The following is a 21031-nucleotide window of genomic DNA, read 5'->3' as shown; positions in this document are numbered from 1 at the left end:
GAGAAAAGATAATATACTTATGAATAATAGACTGTTGAAAGAGTGCACATTAAAGACTGTATATCACAATATAAACATCAAAGATGTCACAATGGGTCAAGTCAATGTTTCATCCTGGGTCACCTTTCTGTCACTCACAGTAAAATTAAAGTATATTTTCCATGAGACTAAAGCCACATATCTCACATTAAGTGTTATCTATCACATATGCCTAACATTTTTGAGCTTCCTTTAAGAAGAATAATAAAATCTCAACATAGAAAGAGTTAATAAAAATACACTACAGGCTAGTGTTAAAGAAAACAGGATCTGGCAGCAGAAATACCAGATTCAAATGAATGCTGGCTCTGCTTCTTACTAATTGTTTGAGTTGGTTCATTTATTGGACCTTTCTAAGCAATGTCCTCTTCTGTAAAATGGAGATCCTACTTTCCACTTCCACTGGGAAGATGAAGTGAAGCAATCCACTGAAGGATCACTCTGGCTGAGGTGCTCAGATTAGATATAGGGGCTGCTGTGGCGGTGGTGGAGGGGGCAAGGGTGAAAACAGAACATTTCAAAGGCTAAAGTGATAATCCAGGCACAGATGACAGTAGCTTGGACTGTGGAGATGTGGAGGGTAACTGCGGAGATGGTCAAAAGTGACCAGAGTCTCCTCTCACATACTTCTTTCTAGATAAATATTTAATAAAATGGTTCCATGGGAATTTTGATTGACGTTATATTGAATTTACAGATTACTACATGATGTAATCAGTTAGAAGAAAATACCATGTAACCACGTTGGAACACTGAAAATCTATAGCAAACAACACACTTGATGATCAAACATTAGAAATATTCTCATAAAAGTTCAAAATAAGATATTCACACTCACTATTACATCTACTATTTACTTTGGAGCTCCTAGCCAATATAATGAGTTTAGTCATAAATACTGAAAAGAATTAATAACACATTAATTTTAAATGTCTGTACCAAAAACAAAATAAAGCAAACAACTGATAAACTAATAGAACTAAAATGAGTTTTGTAGCTTGGCCAGATTCAAAATTAACATACAAAATTTAGTACCTTTCCTAAATACCAGCAATTATCTAATTAGAACATGTAATGGAAAATAAAAGATCTTCTCATAATAGCCATAGAACCGTTTCCTAAGAATAAAGGCAATAATACATAGAAAATTATATGAAGAAACTATATATCTTTACTGGAAATTCTAAAAGAAGATCTGAATAAATAGGAATACCATGTTCATAGATGGGAATATTCACTAGTGGCTTTCTTATTTCCTTTTTGCTCCGTTTTACATTAGCTTGGTGAATGTTTTATGCGCATTTAAAAAGAATGTTATTTTCTGTAGCTGTGTGTAGTACTCGATCTTTCTATTTGGTTGAGCTAATTAGTGGCATGTTCAGTTCTTTTACACCATACTAGCTATCATCTACTTTTTCTATCAATTACTGAGAGAGGAATGTTGAAATACCTAAATATAATTGTCAATGCATCTATTCCTCCTCAATGCTATGAGCTTATACTTCATGTTTTTTGAAGCTCTGATCTGATGCACATATTTCTTATTATATCTTCTTCATGAATTGATCCTATCATTACTGTGAAATGTCCCTCTTTATCTTTGGTGTTATCTGTCCTGCTGTCTAATTTTTCTGATATTAATATAGCTACTTCAGCTTTCTTATGATTAGTATTTGCATGCTATATCTTTTACCATCCTTTTACTTTTAAACTATTTGTGTTTTATATTTAAAGCAGATTTCCTATAGACAGCAAGATGGCTGGGCTGGGCTTTTTCATCCAATCTAACCAGCTCTGCCCTTTAATTAGAGTATACAATCTTTCCACATTTAATATAGTTACCTATAAGGCTGTATTTAAGTCTATTATCCTGCTATTTGTCTTATATTTGTCCCCTCTGTTCTTTTTTCCTCTTTTTCTACCTTCTTTTGATATATTTGTTTTTTTACCATTTTATTTTTTATCTATTGGCATGTTAAATGATTTCTGTTTTAGTACTGGTTGTAAGATTTATAATCTGATTTCAAACAATATTATACACTTCATGGATAAACTAATAACCTTACAAAATCACAACAGTATATTTCTACTTCCCTCTCACTCCATTTTTTGTGCTTTTGTTATCATAACTTTATTTCTATGTGTTACAAATTTTACAAATCACTGTTAGCACTTTTGTTTTAAATGGTCAGCTTTTATATTTAGCATTTCCTGCATTCATCATTCCTCTGTGTAGATCTGAGTTTTTTTCTGGTATCATTTTCTTCCAGCCTGAAGAACTTCCTTCATCATTTCTTGCAATGCAGTATACAGGTGATAAATCCTCTCTACTTTTGTTTATCTCAAAATGTATTTATTTCACTTTCAGTTTGAAAGATACTTTTGACGAGTATATAATCAAAGTTGACATTGTTTAATTATCATTCAGCTTTTTAAAGATGATATTCTACTGTCTTCTGGTTTGCACTATTTCTAACAAGAAGTCAGAAGCATACTCACCATTGTTCCCTGCAAACAATACGTCTTTTTTCCCCTCTCTGGCTGCTTTTAAGATTTTTTATCTTTATCATTGGTTTCCTATAATCTGATTATGGTGTGCCTTGTCCCTGTTGGAGTTATTTACCTTCTTAGGTCTGTGTGTTCATATTTTCCATCACATTTGGAAAAAATTCTTCTCTACTTCTTCAAATTTTTTCTGCCCCAATCTCACTATGTCACTCCAGGTTCTACCTACATTAGAGCGCTTAATATTACCTCACAACTCATTAAGACGCTTTTCATCTTTTTTCCAACCTTTAATTTTTTTCCATCTGTACTGCAGTTTGGATGGTCTATTGTCCTGTCTTCAAGTTGACTCATCTTTCCCTCTAGAGCATCCAATTGGCAGTTTAGCCCATCCAGTGACTTTTTCACTTTATTGTATTTTTCAGCTCTAGCATTCCCATTTTGTAAAATTCTTTTTTTCTCTCAATATAATAATGTTTTCCTTTGAGTCCTTGAACACATTTTAAATAGCTGTTTAAAGACCTTATCTGCTAATTATGTAAACTCTGGCATTGGTGAGTCTGTTTCTATTGACAGATTGTGTTCTAGTTGTGGTTCAGATTCTCCTACTACTTCACCTAAGTAATTTTTTATTGCATGCTCAGCTTTATAAATGCTACATTGTTGGTTGTCTGCATTTGTTGTCATCCTTAAGATGGTAAGTTTTGCTCTGGAAGGCAGTTAATTTAGTTAAAGATCAGTGTGATCCTTTAGAGGTTTGTTTTTAAGCTTTATTTTCAGTGTGAGTCTAAAGCTGCTTTTACCATAGGGCTCGATTAACCCTTTTAAGGCCTGGACTTTCTTCAGAGGTCTCTAAAGCATTGTACAAGCTCCCCTTATTTTTCAGCTCAATAGTTTCCAGTAGTTGTTCTTGCTCTGGTAGGTTTTTTCCCCCCATACTTGCTTTATTTTTGTTTATACAGGTATTCCTGATAGTTAATACAAGTGGCTTAAAAGAGGTAAAGAAAAGAAAATTATTCCATTTACCTCTTAAACATAAAGAAAACAGTTCCTTTGCAAGGCATATGCTTTATTTCTAGTATATATAATAAAAGAAGATTCTTGAATAAAAGAATTCTTAAATTTTACCCACTTTCCTATATGCTCACATTAGGAAGCATCTATAGTCCCTTTATTTCCTAAATTACTCACAGAAATAATTCTTATTCAATAAGAAAAGACACTGAGAACATTTTATGTATGCATAACTGAGGTTTTTGTAGTCCAATGGCCATTTTTATACCATTAAAAGATGAATCCAGGAGTTTGGCATTGAAAAAAGAACACCATTCTTCTAATTCACCGCAAGGAAGGAAGGAAGGAAGGAAGGAAGAAGGCAGTCAAACTATAGGACAAGAAGAAGGGAGACAGAGTGGTTGGTGTCCCAAAGGTCCTGCAACCATAGAGACAGGCAAACTTCAGGAGACAGAACTAACAAAACCAAGTGAGACAGGATGAAAAAAGAATGTTTTTCGTTTCAAAGATCTATTTCAAAGAAACCAGTGATATTTAAATAAAATATGAAAGAAAGAAATTGGGGACAACAGTATTAAATTAATTTTGCTTAAAAGTGAATTGCCATTTTGAAAACATTTAAAATTTAACTGAATAAAAGTTAACTCCTATTATTTCAAATGCTTTATAAAAATAAGATCAAATATATACCACGCCTACACAGAAGGAGAAATAAGGACAAAAATTATATTTGAAAATAGGGAAATGTCATCAATCAAAAAAGGGGGGGGAAAAGCACAGTTATAAAATCTGCTTTAATGTTGAATCTTAGATATGTAAAATACTCTATATTTTCAAGCAAGCTGATTTTTAAAATAAGTAGCCAAACTGATACCATAATTTCTTTTCTTCTTAAAAAACTGAAAAAACATTCACAGGTTATATTTAATTTTAGAATACTTTGAAAATAATATTTTAGAAATTTTCTGAAGGAAAAAGGAGTAAATAGGTACTAACCAATTTCTAATTCTTAGTTGCACTATTATTATTTATATAAACCATGTGCATATCTCAATTTTTAAATGTCATTATAATTAGTAAGAATTTATAACAGGACGTTAGGTACATACTATAAAACCAAAATACTAAATTAAAAGTTCAGATTTTTAAATAATTACCAAAAACTAGGCTCATTTGACTTTGTTAATAAAATAACAAAATTTACATTACTGTTAAACAATTGTTTAACAGTATTAATTGTTAACACTGTTAATTGTTAATACTGTTTAACTATTAATTGTTAAACTGTTAAAACAATAAAAATAAATGGAAAGCTAAAATATTTCTTCAGTAACAGAAGACAAACATGTGTTCTGAATATCATATAAGCTTTAGAAAATCTGAGAAGTCCTCAGAAATAAAGAATTCAGATAGATCCTTAGAAAGTGCTTAATGCCGCAGCTATTTCAACAACTTTATTTTTTAACTCTTACTAAGATTTTAACTTTTACTAAGAAAGGGGAAAAACCTATTAAGAGATATCTCTAAACCAAAGGACATTTATTTTTAAAATTTTTATAAATGCTGCCAAATTGTCCTCTAAAAAGACTGTACTAATTTATACTGTCACCCAGAGTATGAAAATACCCATTTTCCCAGACCTTTTCCGTTAGCATATAATAACAAACTTTTTATTGTCAGTAATCTGATAGGCAGAATTCTCATTGCTGTTTTAATTTGCATTTTTGGATAATTATTATCTTCTCATAATTCATTTGCTATTTGCATTTCTTCTGTGAATTGTCCAAACATAACAGTGTGTGTTTTTCTACTGTTTGTACTGTTTTGTGGAATCTCGTTCTATATTAAGGATAATACATTAAGAATAATTTGGCTGTTTCATAATTTTAAAATATTTTTCCAAATTATTTTTCATATTTTAACTTAGTTTATCTTGCCTTTTTCTGCAAAAAAAAACTTAAGAGTGTTATGTAGGCAAATCTGCCCCTTTTTTCCCTTGTGGCATCTGGGCTACATGCCATGCTTTAAAACACATTAAAATTTCCCCTCAATCATTATATTATGAAAAGAATAACGGTATGTTTTATATTAGTAATGTTCCAAACAACTTAACATTCAAATATTAAGTACTGAAACATGGTTAAATCTAAAAAAATTGCAGGTATTTGGCTAAAAAATTAAATAATTTAAGAAATACACACAATTTGAGCCATGGCATAATGGAGCTTGTTTTATAATCTCTCGGGTCTTTAGAATTCTTGCTATGTAGACAGTATGAGATCTTTTAGAATAATAAAATATGAATCAAAAAAATATTAAAATCATTTCTGCCTGTTGAGCCAAAAGCTGCCTCCTCCTTCTTTATTGCTGTAGGCCTACTCTGCAGAACACGAGAAAACAAGTCACCACCTCTGCACTACTACATCCTTTCTTGAAGCATTTTCTTCAAGTTTCACAGTTTTCCTTACTGCACTTTTTAATGTAATTATCTGTTCACATGTCTAACTGACCCATCAGACTACATAATCCATGAAGACAGTCCAAACGTCTTTTCAATCTTAATCCCTAGTGCCTGTTACATAGAAAGCACCTAATACACAGCTGGTTGAATGGAAAGAAAAAAATGTATAGATGTTCTCTGATTTCATACTTATAGATAATTTACATTTGTCAATATTTTCCTTAAAATCAAGACAGTCAGACAATAGGATCTCTCAGTTTCTTCTAATTGTAATAATCTAATATTTTAGTATATAGTTCTTTATCTGGAACACATTCCTGATAAATATGTGATACCGGACAATTTTGTAATGTATCTATAGAAACTGCTTAGATCCGAAATAGTCTACACAGCACACCATCTACACTGCACAATGAACATGTTATGGCTCTTTCATGACATATTCAATGTCGTCTGACATGTTTGTTAATATAAGGGAATTTGGTATTAAGGCTATGTAGCTCCAATTATATTCACATCAATTTAAAAAATCATTCACTAAATAGAGATTTTGGAGCTAGATACATGCAAGGAATAAGTACAAACAAGGCAGGGTCAGATCTCTTAGGGGTACTAAGAAAAAGGTTGAGAACTATAAATCTTCAATGGTAAATCTATTCTTGAAAATAATTTTTTTCTAGGAAATGTGCTTGGTATTTAAAAATATGTGAACCAACTAACTGGGACCAAAAAAATACTTACTTCACTGTGGCACTTAGAAGAAAATTCAGCTGGGGCATTAACAGGTTGTCTGGGGCTGACAGATAACGATCAAACTGAACCTAAAAGAAACAGAGAAATGTAACACATAAGGTGCATATATTTGCTAATAGACATCTCAAATATAACCATCTCTTTAAAGGGTTAAATCTCAGGAAAAATCTCATATTTCAAATAATGATTTCTTTGTGATCAAAATGAGTTATTTCTCAAATATGCTAACCAAAACTCCCTAAAAGTGCCAAACTTTTCAACGTAGTCAATATCAGCAACACATACTTTTAAAATTCTGAATCCAAGCCATTCATCTTAGTCTCCCCCACCAAACTTCCGAGTTTAATAATCTGATACTTATATCAAGAAGTAAAGTCATCAGATTTCAAGTCTTAAATCTACTGTATCTGTTAATTATTAATTCATCTATTCATTCAACTAATATTTATTAAGTACCTCCTATAAGGTGTATTAGGTAATGTAAATATAATGGTGCGCAAAAGAGGAGAGTCCCTCACCTCATAGAGCTTATGGCCTAGTGGGAGAGGCAGGAAACAAACAATAATGTAATTAAATATGTAACTATAAACTGTGTGAAATGCTATAACAGAAAAAACCAATGTACTATAAAAGCATAAATCAAGAGGACAGATTTATGTCTCTGTGTTTGGCAAAAGCATCTCTGAGGAGATGACACTGAAGTGAGAACTTGAAGATGAACAGACATTAAGTAAATGCGTGTGTAGCAGGGGTTCAGGGAGTGGGGACAGCATGGATAAAGGTGAGAAAGAGAAATGTGAGAAAGAGAATGCTAATAGAGGTAAGTTACTGTAGGACTTCTATGCTTTTTCAAAGGATTTTAATTCCTATTTTAAAAGCATTAGGAAATCATTGAAGTAGGGGAATTACCTAATTTAAATTTTAAGAAGTTAAATCTGGTTACAGCAAGAAGAATGGAATGGAAGGTTGTAATGGTAGATGCAAGGACACCAAATAGGTAGCTATTGCAGCATCTTAGACTGCAAGGGCAATAAAGGTGGACAGAAGAGGAGATGCTGCAGAGAATTAAAATCATCAAGATTTGGTTATTGATAGGATGAAGGGGTTGACTCCCAGATTTTGAATCTGTATAATTTAATTCAGTGTTGTTATAATTCATAACTGTATATTTGTACATTTATTTAGTTGTGTAATAGCCACATCCCTTACTAAATCATGTCTATTTTCATCCCAGTTCTTAGCATGATGCCTAGAAAATAGGAAACACTTGATTAATAATTGTTGGAATAACAGATGGATAGATGTTCTTACCACTTTATGAGTTAAGAACACTTGGAAGAGAACCTGGCATTAGCGGGTGGGGAAGAGTTAGAAGAGCTCAGTTTTGGATATCCTGAACTGCAGTGCCTTTGAAGCATCCAAATGGAGGCAACAGTTAGATATAAAATGATGGCTCATACGCAAAACTCAATCAAGATTTTGTTTCTTAAGAGAGATATAAAATATTCAACTTAACTGTTTTTAAAGTTTAAGACCAAGTGTACAAGAATTTGTAATGAGATTTAAATATATTTTGTGGGTTTCTACTATGGATTGGATATGTGTCGGGGGAGAGGAGAAGCAGAGGGAGGGAAACAGTTATTGAGTACTAACTAAGGTTACTGCTCTTTGTGTAGACATATGTCCTCATTTGCGGGGGTAAACACCTTGAAGTGGAATTACTACGTAGTATGATGAATGTAACTAAGCAACTTATTTTTTTTAATAAATCTAAAATTTATTCATTTTCATTTATTTTTATTTGAATGTTTTAGAACCAAATCTTTGCGTTTCTAGAGTTTTTACTGTTATGTTTCATATATAGCAGTTATGACTGTTACTTTTATGTATATTGTCTTTTATCATGACATAATGTTCTTTATTTATCCTATTCAGTTTTTGAAATTTACCTTGTCTAATATTAATATTGTCAGCTCTGCATTCTTTGCATTTGTTAGGTAACTTGTCAGTCTATTCTTTTATTTTCAGTTAAATTTAGCTCTGTAAGATGGACAGGAAAACCCTGGAATCAAAAAGTTATCCAAGAGCACTATTTATTAAAGTGAAAACATTGTGGTAGTGAGTACAAGTATTTAAACACCTAGGATAAGCAGGGTAGTAGTTAAGCGCATAAGTACTGGGTTGAACGGGGTTGTTAGGAGGATTAAAGAGTTAATACATGAAAAATGCTTGGCATGCTCAAAAATGTTAATGGCTGTTGTTGTTATTCATTGTTGTTATTATTACTACTACTAGTGGTATTATTATAAAGCTTCCAAGGGGGTAATTCCTATGAGGGTTAAATGAGTGTCATCCACCTGATGGATATACATGATATACAAAGTATATAGTTAAGACATGGAAACATGCTACAAAAAGTTGCACTCATACAGAAAGGGATGTGCAAGCAAGGTCTTCACTTGAAAGGAAGGTATTAAAGTGGAGGTACACACTCAAGCGTAATATATTATTTTTAAGACTGGAATCCAATTTCAGTTATCCTCTCAAGACAAAGTTAAGAACTATAAGCCAAGGAGTGTTGACAGGAGGAAGTCTATAATGATAAACAGCCTAACTTCTTCACATCTGCCACTCCTATTTCTCCATTAGGTTAGGAGTAAAACTCTGAAAGTGAAGAAAACCTAAACAGAAATGATGCAACTATTATGGTATGGTAGAATATTACCTACCACAAATGTATGTCTTGGTCAGACCTCTTTAGTTAAAGGAATACATGCACAGTCATTATTCTTGGACCCCATGTGAATACAGAATATCAAGAGATAAATTACCACACAGGACAAAATTACCAAAAAAATTAAGAATAATGTTCCATAAGGAAATCTATACTGAAATGCTTTATTATGCACTTACCATTGCAGCCTTCAATGCCACAGAATCTAGATTGGGCAAATTAGCTAAAGGGCCCTGGAAAAAAAGGCAAAAAAAAGGTGCTATATGTTTCAGTTCACTTATGAAATATAGTCCAATAATGGATTGCCCAAATTTGGAAATTTAGCTTATTTCCAAAGAACTCAAGTGTCATCTCTTCAACCTCAATTAGAGCAGGGACTATGATTTGCTCACTTTTGTGTAACTAGTGTGGGAGATGGGAATTGGCCACCCCAAGATATGTCTCTTTGGCATGAGGATTATTTTAGGCTGGTTACTTTTAATAAACAGCAGACAGGAAAGGAGGCTCTGAGGAGTAATAGTAATATTCCAAAGTAATAGACCACGATTTACTAAATTAAAAAGGGAATGAGTGCTATTTATACAGTAATCTATGCATTCAATTAACTGATAGTGATACAGGACTCTGAAAAATTTACCAGTAAGACTGAGGTGGATTATTTTAGGCTGGTTACTTTGAAAAACTGCAGATGGGAAGGAGGCTCTGAGGAGTGGAATTTGCTTGCCCTTTGATGAGAGATATTTGCATTTGTGAAGGAAGTCTCCATCTGTGGGGGTGTCTCTCTCTCTCTGCACCAGGAGGAAGGGGGGATGACCTTATCTCTAGAAACTCTTAATGGGGAAGGCAAGGACTTAAGTTGTTTACTGTCTGGTAACCTCATGTAACTGACACCCCCACCACCAACATCCTCCTTTGTCTTTAGCTGAAGATAATATTTAAGGTGGTGGCTTCAGCCATTTACTTAATCCGGTTTGATTCTTATCTAAAAGTTATAGGACCACCCAATAACCAGACCCCAACTGTACTGATACCATTTTAACGACTTTTTTTTACATATTCCTTCCTTCATCTTGTAAAGAGATAACTCACATACCTATACCTTAAATTTAGCCCTACCCTCAACCCATGTTTGCAGCAGCTCTTACTGCCCATGGGTCCTGTCCCCATGCCTGCAGCTCTTACTGCCCATGGGTCCTGTCCCCATGGTATTCCATAGTATTCTCTAAATAAAAGAGCACTACTGCCAGACCTTGAGAGTCCAAGAAATCTTTCTTTCGACTCCTCGGTTCGCCAAGCCCACATCAAGACTGTCCTTTATACACTTTATAATACTAATTTTTATATATTCTCATTACTTTTAACCCAAACTATGTGTAGTAAAAAGGACAGTTAATATCTTGGGGCACTCTACTATATCTCAGGTAGTCATCTAAGAATTATATATGTATTATCTCACTTAATCTTCAGAACAACTGTGTGATACAGATGTTATTACCCCCAATCTACAGATGAGGAAATAAGACAGAGAGATAAGTTACTTTCCCAGTGAAAAATTGCTATTAAGTGGCAGAGCTAAGATTCAAACCAGAGTCTACCACTAGAACTTGACAAATAGAAATGGCAAGCAACAGGATATATTGGAGTATATGAGGAAGCCATTTGGTGTAAACCTAATTCAGCATGACTTTGTTTTTTTCCCCCAAAAGGGCCTGACGTGGCTGTTGAGCATGCATTGTATATCTGCTTTAAACATTTCCTATGCTAAGAACAAATGCTCTTCAGATAAAGGTGCAACTTCCCCCCACATTGGCATTTCCTTAAGGATAAGAAACTTTCTTTAGGCTAGGAACTGATTGCTGTGCTCACTTGTGACCACCCAGCTCGAGACAACAGACCTACCACCCTGCTATGTCCACTAAGACAGCAGACCTACTACCTGCTGTGTCCATCAATCACTGTGCCGACAGAGCAGTCTCACGACTATTGTTAAAGCGACATTTCAATCATATGTGAAACCTCCTCTTTGGGGGTATATAACCACTCTGTACACCCCATTTCTTTGGTGCCCTTTCTTCCTTTGGGAAGAAAGGCCCCGGGCCATGGTCCTCACATTTTAACTCAGAATAAACTCACCCAAAATTTTCATTTATAGATTATTTTCATTGACAAACTCTAAACATGTGCATTTCTCTAATTAGGAACATCCATGTGCTTACCTGTTCAGGTTTATGTTGCTGTACAGTGTTATAGATATAACTCAAGCCTGTTCTAGTTAAAACATAAGAAGCTTGTTCATTTATAAGTGTGTCCAAATGTGCTTCAATCTAAAATAAAACACAAAAGAAAGAAAATGTTTTAAAAGAAGACCGATGACAGCAGAAGTGGACTATCCTGGAGTCTTAGGTCTTCATCACGGACTTGTTCCCTGCAGTGGCTCTGAGGCACAGGGGCTGCTTCTATAACAAAGGCTTTTCCTTCCCCCAAAGAGGAAGTCCTCCTATAAAAGAAAGAGAAAGTCTTACCTTAAAAAATGATAACCAAGGAGGATTCCAGGACTAGCCACCAGTCAAAACATTTGAGTTGCTTCCCAGCTCTTTGAAGCTGGTAATAAGCAAAACACAAACAAAAAACGCTAATAAACAAGAACAGTGTAAAATAAAATATTTAGGAACAATTCTGGGAAGGAGAAGGCCTGATGTTCCTGACCTCCATGCTCCCTCACCCTCCCCACTTGCTGGACTGACTCAATCAAATATGCCATCTGGAGAAGCCGGGAGGAAATCCCTTTGGGGCTGAGGCAATAAGCTTTTCTGAGGAGAACGCAGGTCTTTGACTACTAGGGGAGAGGTGAGGACCCAGCAGAAGATTGGTCAAAGACTTCAGTTCAGAAACTGCCTAAGAAGACCTGGCTAGGAGATGTGAGTTATATGTGCTCAGCTGCCTTGTGCCATCTTTTGGGAAGCCACCTAATGCTAATGGGGGCAGAAGACACAGAAGGGGACTACCCTGATGGGTTGAAGAACTCCCTAGTGGGAAGAAGTCTGCTGCTCCCTTACTTTACCAGTACAGGCCTGAGAGTCCAGAGTTCTTCCTTCTATTCCTCACCACAAGTTCCCGCAGTTTTACCAGTCTGTTTGCCAACGGCACAGTACACTACTAACTGTGCTGTTACCATCTGAATGCCTGCCACTGTCCACGGAACTCCAACAGCTGAGCCCCTCCATCTAAACAACTTACAACTGGTATAAAAGAGGTGAGTAGCTTCTAAGAGGAAACCCACTGAATAATCTGAACAAGCATCTTTCCCTGAGGGAACAAAAGACGCAGAGTACTTTAATTGTTTTTTTAAGTGAATGCTCAAGAAAGTACAATAGAGCCCTTACTTACTAGACTTACTAGAAATAAAAGAAAAACAAGATGTGCAAATGTAAACATTTAATGAAAGAGTTACTGCTAAGAACCAAATTAGTATCTGAGAGGATAACAGAAGAAACATAATACAGAGAAAACATCAAAGAAATAAAGTGAAGAGATTTAAAAAGAAATTAGAAAACAGAATCAGGAGATAAAACCAACTAAAGACAGAAGATTCCGAATATAAAAGTAACAGATGGAGTAATAATTAATTAAAAATAAGAGAAAACTTTATTGAGCGAAAGAAAGGGTTGCACCTTCAGATTGAAATGGCTCTGCAATGTCCAAGATGGAAATGACGGAAAGAGAGAAATACGAAAAAATATCCTGAGGAAATATTTGAACTCAAAGGAAAATCCTTACAAGCTTCCAGATGGATAGAATACATTACCACAAACAAGAGAAAATCAGACTGGCCTGGATTTCTTACTTGAAACACTAGAAGAAGCAAAGTAGGAGCAGAAGAAAATTAATAGATGATTGATAGAAAAGGTCTGACAATTAAGTATCTTCAACTTAACAAGGTGAAGCGTTACTGTGCAAGGCACAAATAAACTATGCCTTCCAGCAACCACATCCTCATCTGATCCTCTCACAGTGACTATGGGCTGGTCCATGGAACTAACATTGGCCAAGAGCCCAACAGCAAGCGTGATGCAAGTACAGGATCAATAAGCGCTTACACAGTGGGGCTTGTCCTCCTAAAAGGCAAAAGGTGACTATGGAATATGTAAGAAATGCAGATAATTGGTGATAAAATAGATTGATGAACACCCAATGTATCTGAACATCTTGAGAAAAGATTTAGGCAAATGGCAGAGAGTTTGGGGTTGAATTATTGATGAATACAGTAAAGATCAATGAATTTGTTTTAAAAAAGAATTCTATTATTCCACATAAAACAAAAATTTATGCAAATAAGGAAAATCAGTCATACTTCCTTATATTTCTTTTAAAAAAAGGAATTAGAAATTATAAAATATCAAAACTTTAGATGTGTCAAAACTCATTCTTCAGAAAACCCCAAAACCTTACAAATGAATTTTTACTATAGTCATTGAAAAACTGTTTATACACTTGTGATAATACAGAACATTCAGAGTTTTTTTGAAACATTCTATCTCCCCAAAAATTGCTATTTCAAAATCAGAAGCCAAGTATCTGATAAATATTATAAATGGCTTTGTTTTAGCCATTTACAGACTCTTAAGAGATACCATTTGGTTTACAGGACTAGAGTGACTGGTATAACAAATTGTAATGTTTTGCCTAACACTGGTTTACACATAGATAAAAATATATCTGTCCTCTATAACACTTTCTGCACTAGCTACACAGCTTGAAAAATATAGCATATTATTCACAGTTGAGAAACTGAAATCTGCATACATTAGAAAAGCTTCATTCTACCATCACATACTATGGTTTAAATAAAATATCTTACCCATCACATATTCTGCCTTCTCCAAAACAAAACTGAAATACTGAGAGTATGAGCGTGAGTGTGAGTGTGTGTGTGTGTGGCCTTCCATCAGATTACAACAAGGGATTTATAGGAATTAAGTCATTGAAATTAGGTTAAAGCCAGTAACTGAGATCATACATAGAAAAAAGATTCCATCACAGTGAGCAATCATTTTATAGCAAAATTAACCTGAAACTGTAGCATTTCCAGACGTCTGTCAGTGAATTCAAACAGAGCTAATGTTGTCTTCATCATATATAGTGAATTGACCATGAAAGTGGCCATGTCAGCTGTGCCTAAATTGCTGGCTGATACAGTACACATCTGGAGGAGAGGATCCAAGACACATGATAAAACCTATAAACAAAAAATAAAATAAAACTTATTCTTTATTTCCCAAACAGTGATACAGGCCTGGGTTAATGGCACTTCAGAATGAATGCCAAACTAACTGGAAGGGGGCCAACTTACAGAAGCGCAGAAGAAAAAGATTAAATGGTACAATAATCATAATAGTTTTAAAAATGAGCATCATTGAATACTTTTTAAATCAAAGAGAATTTGTTTAATATTCGAAGGAAAAATCAATGAGAAGGATTATCGAAATATATGGGTTATAAAATGCCAGAATCTCAACAGAATGTACAATAGAGGAGCAATAAGCAATCATTAAAAACGAATTTACAATGCACCTGCACAAAATCAGCTTGACGGGCATCCAGTGGTACGACTGAAGAATCATGAGATGCCAAAACTTCACGCAACAACATGAGTGTCTGATTTAAGGCAGAACTTGGTCCAAGATCAGGTGGTGGGAGTTCAACCTAAAATAGGGGATGGTTATCCACTGCTTATATTTCTCCACTAAACCTGAATGTATAAATAAATGCCAGTTCACAATAAAATAATACATATAAAAGATGTAAAGCATTGGCTGACACTTTACAAAATCTACAATTTTTCAATAGCTTATTTTATATTATACTAACCAGCTCAGAAAATGACACAAAAGTTTTTTGTTAGATTATCTCAGAATTAATACATCATAATTAGAAGTAGAGAATTTGTACTTCTAAAATTCAAAATATTTTAAGGAAACTTAGTGGTCTTTGTAGAATTATATTTTCATATGGATTTGAAATGGGCTGTTTTGTTTTTTAACCCAAGTCATAAGAAAAAAGCAATCCAGAGATCAGCGCTTTCCCAACTATAACATAATTGAGAATCATCACCCACCTTCAGGCCCAAATCTCAAATATTTTGGTTCAGTATATATAGGTTTGGGGTCTGGGAATCTCTGTTTCAACAAGCACCACAGGTGATTTTCAGAAGACTGGTCTATGGGTCACACACTTCCCCAAAACCATATAACACCGTCACACAATCTTGGGCTCTGGAGTTAAAGAGAGTAATTTTACATTTTGGATCTACCACATACTAGTTGTGTGACCCTGGAAAAGTTATTTAACTGCTCAGAGCTTCAGAAGGATTCTGCAAGGATTAAATGAAATCGTTGCATCTAAGCTGCTGAGTAGAGTACCTGGCACTTACTAACTGGAAGTATGCTGAGTTTATTATCCCTACTTGCTGGCATCACAATATCCAAGAACATGTGCCTATGAATTTTTTCAATAATATTTTTCAGAGTATTTATTATATTAATACAGTCAGATTTCGTAAATGAAACAAAATTTGGTACTTAGAATCCATGTAAGAGACTATAGTCTTGCGTCAGGAAGACAGAAAGACGTAAAAATTTTAAAATACCCCAGGATTTATATTAAGAATATTTTATGTATAAAAGTTAATACTTAAGTGACATCAGCAGAAATGGAAAAGTATGGACCTCTGAAAACCCATCCTCCTTCATAAAAGCAATCAAAACAATAAAATTATGAGACATGCAAACAAACAAAAAAATAAGGTCCATGCATAGAAAAAAAAGTCAATAGACTTTCCCTGAGGAAGCCCAGATGTTGGAATTACTAGCCCAAGACTTTAAATCAGCTATTTTAAATATGTGCAAGGAACTAAAGGAAATTATGTTATTAAACTAAAGGAAAGTATGAGAACAATATCTCACCAAATAGAGAATATCAATAAAGAGACACAAATAATAAAAAATAACCAAATAAAAATTTTGGAGTTGAAAAGCACAGTAATTGAAATGAAAAATTCACCACAGGGAATCAAAAGCAGATTTGAGCAGGCAGAATAAAGAATCAGTGAACTTGAAGATAGGTCAATTAAGATTATGCAGTCTGAGGAACAGAAGGAAAAAATAAAAGAAAATTAACAGAGCCTCAGAGACCTGTGGGACACCATCAATAACATAAGTACAATGGAGATCTCAGAAGGCAGGGGTGCAGAAAGAATATTTGAAGAAATAACAGAAGACTTCACAAATTTGATTAAAAAAATTAATGTAAACATGCAAGAAATTCATGAATTCCAAGTAGAATAATCTTTAATACATCCATACTGAGACACATCATAATCAAAGTGTCAAAAGACAAAGAAAGAATCTGAAAGTAATGAGAAAAGTAACATTATGAACAAAACATTCTCAATAAGATTAACAGCTGATTTCTCATCAGAAAACATGGAAGCCTGAAGGCACTGGATGACACATTCAAGGGCTGAAAGAAATAGACTGTCAACCAAGAATTCTATATTCAGTGAAATTATTCTTCAAGAATAAAGGAGAAATTAAGACATTCCCAATAAACAAAAACAAAACTTCTCCTGTTCTATAAGAAATATTAAAGGAAATTCTTCAGGATAAAATCAAGGAACACTAGACAGTAACTCAAATTCACATGAAGAAATAAAGAACATTAGTAAAAGTTCCAACATAGGTAAATATAAAAGACAGTATTGATGTACTTTCTGTGTATAACTCCTTTTTTCCCCCGATTTAAAAGATAACTGCATGAAGCAAAAATTACAAACCTATGCTGATGAGCACACAATGTAGAAAGATATAATTTGTAACAATAATAGTGTAAAAGAAGTGGAGAACAGGGCTATACAGGAGCAAAGCTTTTGTATATTAATGAAAAGAATTTGGTATTTTTCCAAACTAGATTGCTATAAACAGAGATGATAACCAAGAAAATAACTAAATGTATACATAATATATATTTTATATATACACATTCACACACATATTTAAATAAACAAAAGAATTAAAAGTAGTGCACTAGAAAATATTTACTTAACATAAAAGAAGGCAGTAATGGAGGGAGAGGGGAACAAAAATCACTTAAGACATCTAAGAATAGCAAAAAAAAGTTAATTTTCTTCAAAGAGGATATTATATAGATCGTACAGAATCTATGATAAAGTGTTGTTAAAAGCTCTTAAGATCATCACCACATTGAGATCTACCTGTGCTAATGGCTCCAGTATCTTACAACAAAGATGATGGCTTCTTCAAGTTTACATAAAGCATCCTTCCTGCCTAAATCTTCTGTTATGTTGAAATTTTGCTAGCTAATTTTATACCTTGTGACTCACCTGCCTTAAGTTTTCCAAACCAGTGATTCTTATATGTAATGAGGGTGTGAGGAAGGGGGAGAAAGCAAACATCCTTTAAGAATTTCATAGAAGGTATTGTTTGTTTTCCAAGGAAAAGATAAACACATGGAAAATTATACAACCCATTTAGGATTAATAGAAGCCCACTCATGGGCTCCAATATAAGCTTAAGCACAAGTAAACTTAGACATATTAAATTGTAAATTAAGATTTTAAAAGCATAGAAATTAGTATTACATTGTAAGGTTAACATTTTTGTTTTACCAAAATTTTTACTACCAAAAGCTGATGTCTCCACTACCTCATTAGAAAAAAAAAAAAACTTCTAAAGAATGTTAAGTATCTATTATATGTAAAAGGGAGTAGGAACAACAACTAATTTATCACTTTTTGCTTTACGAATATTAAATGAATGGGAATATTTGCTTAACTTTACATTAACGTAAACTTTAAATACATTAATGCTATCTAATTAATCAGACCAACAACTCAAGAGTAGTCACTGATTTTTCTTCTTCACACTTTCCTCATCTAATTGATCAATGAGCTCCATACTACTAAAATACATTCCAAACACAATTGTTCCTCACCATCCCAATGCTATGGCTATCATCTTTTGCCTGGTCCATTCCAAGAGTCTCCTAAAGTGGCCTCCTTGCTTTGAAATTTGTTCCCCCAACTCGACCTTTTACTGAGCACATAGCAGCCACAATGTTCTTTTTAAAATGTTTTAAAAATAAACAAAGAGGTCAGACCTTCTCATTAAGCTCTTTAATATTCAATGGCTTACCCTAGCACTTAAAAACCAAATGCCTTAAAGGTGTGTGGAGACACAGTCAACATTTAAAATCGACTATATGCTACATACTACCATCACATATGCGGAAAACAACATTTAAAAAGCAAAACAAAAACATTTAAAAAGCAGAACATTTTTTAAAAAATAGCATCAAGAAACCCTCAAATACCTAAGAATAAATCTAACAAAAGATATACAAGGCCAAAAAAACTTGATATACTAGATATCAAGGCACCACATAAAGTTCTAGAATGATTAAAACAGTGTGGTACCAGAGCAAGGACAGACAAATAAACCAATGGGGACAGAATAAAACAGTTACAAAACAAATCCATACACAGGTGATTTGTAACAAAGTTTCCACTGTAATTCAGTGGGAAAAGATTGTCTTTATAATACATGGTGCTGGATCAACCAGTTATCCATATGGAAAAAAAATTAACCTTAACCTCCACTTCACACCATACTCAAAAATTAATTTGAGATAGATCAAAGACCTAAATGTGGAAGCCAAAACAATAAAACTTCTTAGAAGAAACATGGAAGAACAACTTCAAGACCTTGTGATAGAAAAAGACTAAATGAATAACCATGAAATAAAAGATTAGTATACAGAACTGAATTAAAATTAAAAACTATTCATCAAAATACACCATTAAGAGAGTGAAAAGACAGGTCAAAATTGGGAAAAAATATTTGCAATGCTTATTATCCCATAAAGAACTTGTATCCAGAACAGATTTTTTTAAAACACTTACAAATCAGTAAGAAAAACACAGGTAATCTAATAGAAATTGGGCATCAGACTTCAAAAGAGTATATCCAGCAGCCAATAAAATGAAAAACTGTTCAACATCATTAGTCCTCAGAAAAGTGAAAATCACAAATGAAATGCCACCACACAACTTCCGCAATAGCTAAAATAAAAAAGCCTAACACAAGTACTGGAGAGAATGTGGAGGAACTGAAATTTCCACACATTTCTGTTGGAGGAAATTGGTAAAATCACTCTGCGGAAGTCCTTGGCAGTACCCACTAAAGCTATCAACCCTATCACCCAGACATCCCATTTGTGTGCACACACACAAGAGAAATGAAAACTGACGTCCACCAAAAGACATGTACAAAAATATTCACAGGAGCTTTATTTCTAATACCTAAGAACTAGAAACAATCCAAATGTCCATCAATAAATTGTGGTGCATTTATATAACGCAATGATTACACAATGATTAAAAAGTGAACTACTGCTACATACAACATGGATGAATCTTACAGATATAATGTCAAATGAAAGAAGTCAGCCCCAAGAGTTCAACTGCATGAAATCTATTTATGTGAATTTAAATACCACACAAAAAGAGGAAACAGAAGTCAGACAGAGGTCTACCTGGGGCAGGTACTGACTGGGAAGAGGCATGAAGCAGCTTTCTGAGATTCTGGAAACATTTTATATCTTGATCTGGGTGGTGATTAATGAATATATACAAATACAAAAATTCAATGAACGGTACATTTAAGATTTGTGTACTGTAAGTTTTATCTTCACTTAAAAAGAAAGTTCATTTGATCTTTTTATTTGTATTACGTAAATACTGAGAATTGTTTTATAAAAATATCCAAAATTCCTAAACAAAGTGATCATTAATAATACTCAAGAGCTTTATGAAAGATATATTCGTAATTTTTATGTACATCTTCTAATTGATAAAGTTGAAGTGTAAAGAAAAATTTCACATTTAAAAGCATTTAGTCTACTGAAAACCTCATATTCCACATATTAGAACCTCTCTTTTTTGAAAAGTATAGAGCTCTAACACTAAACAGAGTTCTCATTCTTCCTGCGACTATTTACTATGACACTTTCTATCCCTTTTGCGGATAGATTCTCTGACTTTATTAGAGAAAAATGAAAAGGTTGCACCATAAAAAAAACAAAAGCTGTTTCACAACCCCATTCCACTGCCAACTTTAGTTATATCCTTTTAAATATCTTCCACTTAAGGTCCTCCAATTTTCTGTTCTGTAGCTTGTCAAGCCACTCACCCATTTGCTTTCAAAAAAATTTTAAAAAACCAATCAACCAAAAAACAACCCCTCATACTTTTAAATCAATGTCTTCATTCTATATGTAGACTCCTTTTGTTCTATCGAAATTCATATATGTTCCAGTAATTGACAATAAATGGAACTTAAGTTTTTTTAAAAAACCACTTTATTGAAGTTTGATTGACATACAAAAAGCTGTACATATTTAACGTATATAATTGATGAGTTTGGAGATAAGTACACACCCACGAAACCACC

General features: G+C 33.7%; 1 protein-coding gene across 1 annotated transcript in view; it reads right to left on the bottom strand.

The window, feature by feature from the left end:
* COG6 (component of oligomeric golgi complex 6) overlaps positions 1 to 21031 on the bottom strand; it is an 80135-nt gene that overhangs the window by 5781 nt on the left and 53323 nt on the right. The window contains exons 14-18 of the mRNA XM_070578096.1: positions 15078 to 15209; positions 14575 to 14742; positions 11723 to 11830; positions 9686 to 9739; positions 6761 to 6840 (exon numbers count right to left, since the gene is read on the bottom strand). Of these exons, the coding sequence (XP_070434197.1) occupies positions 6761 to 6840; positions 9686 to 9739; positions 11723 to 11830; positions 14575 to 14742; positions 15078 to 15209 (542 nt within the window). The remainder of the gene's footprint in view (positions 1 to 6760; positions 6841 to 9685; positions 9740 to 11722; positions 11831 to 14574; positions 14743 to 15077; positions 15210 to 21031) is intronic.

Source organism: Equus przewalskii, chromosome 16 (assembly GCF_037783145.1).
Source record: "Equus przewalskii isolate Varuska chromosome 16, EquPr2, whole genome shotgun sequence".
NCBI classification, from domain to species: domain Eukaryota; kingdom Metazoa; phylum Chordata; class Mammalia; order Perissodactyla; family Equidae; genus Equus; species Equus przewalskii.
This window is presented reverse-complemented; position numbering and strand designations above follow the sequence as displayed.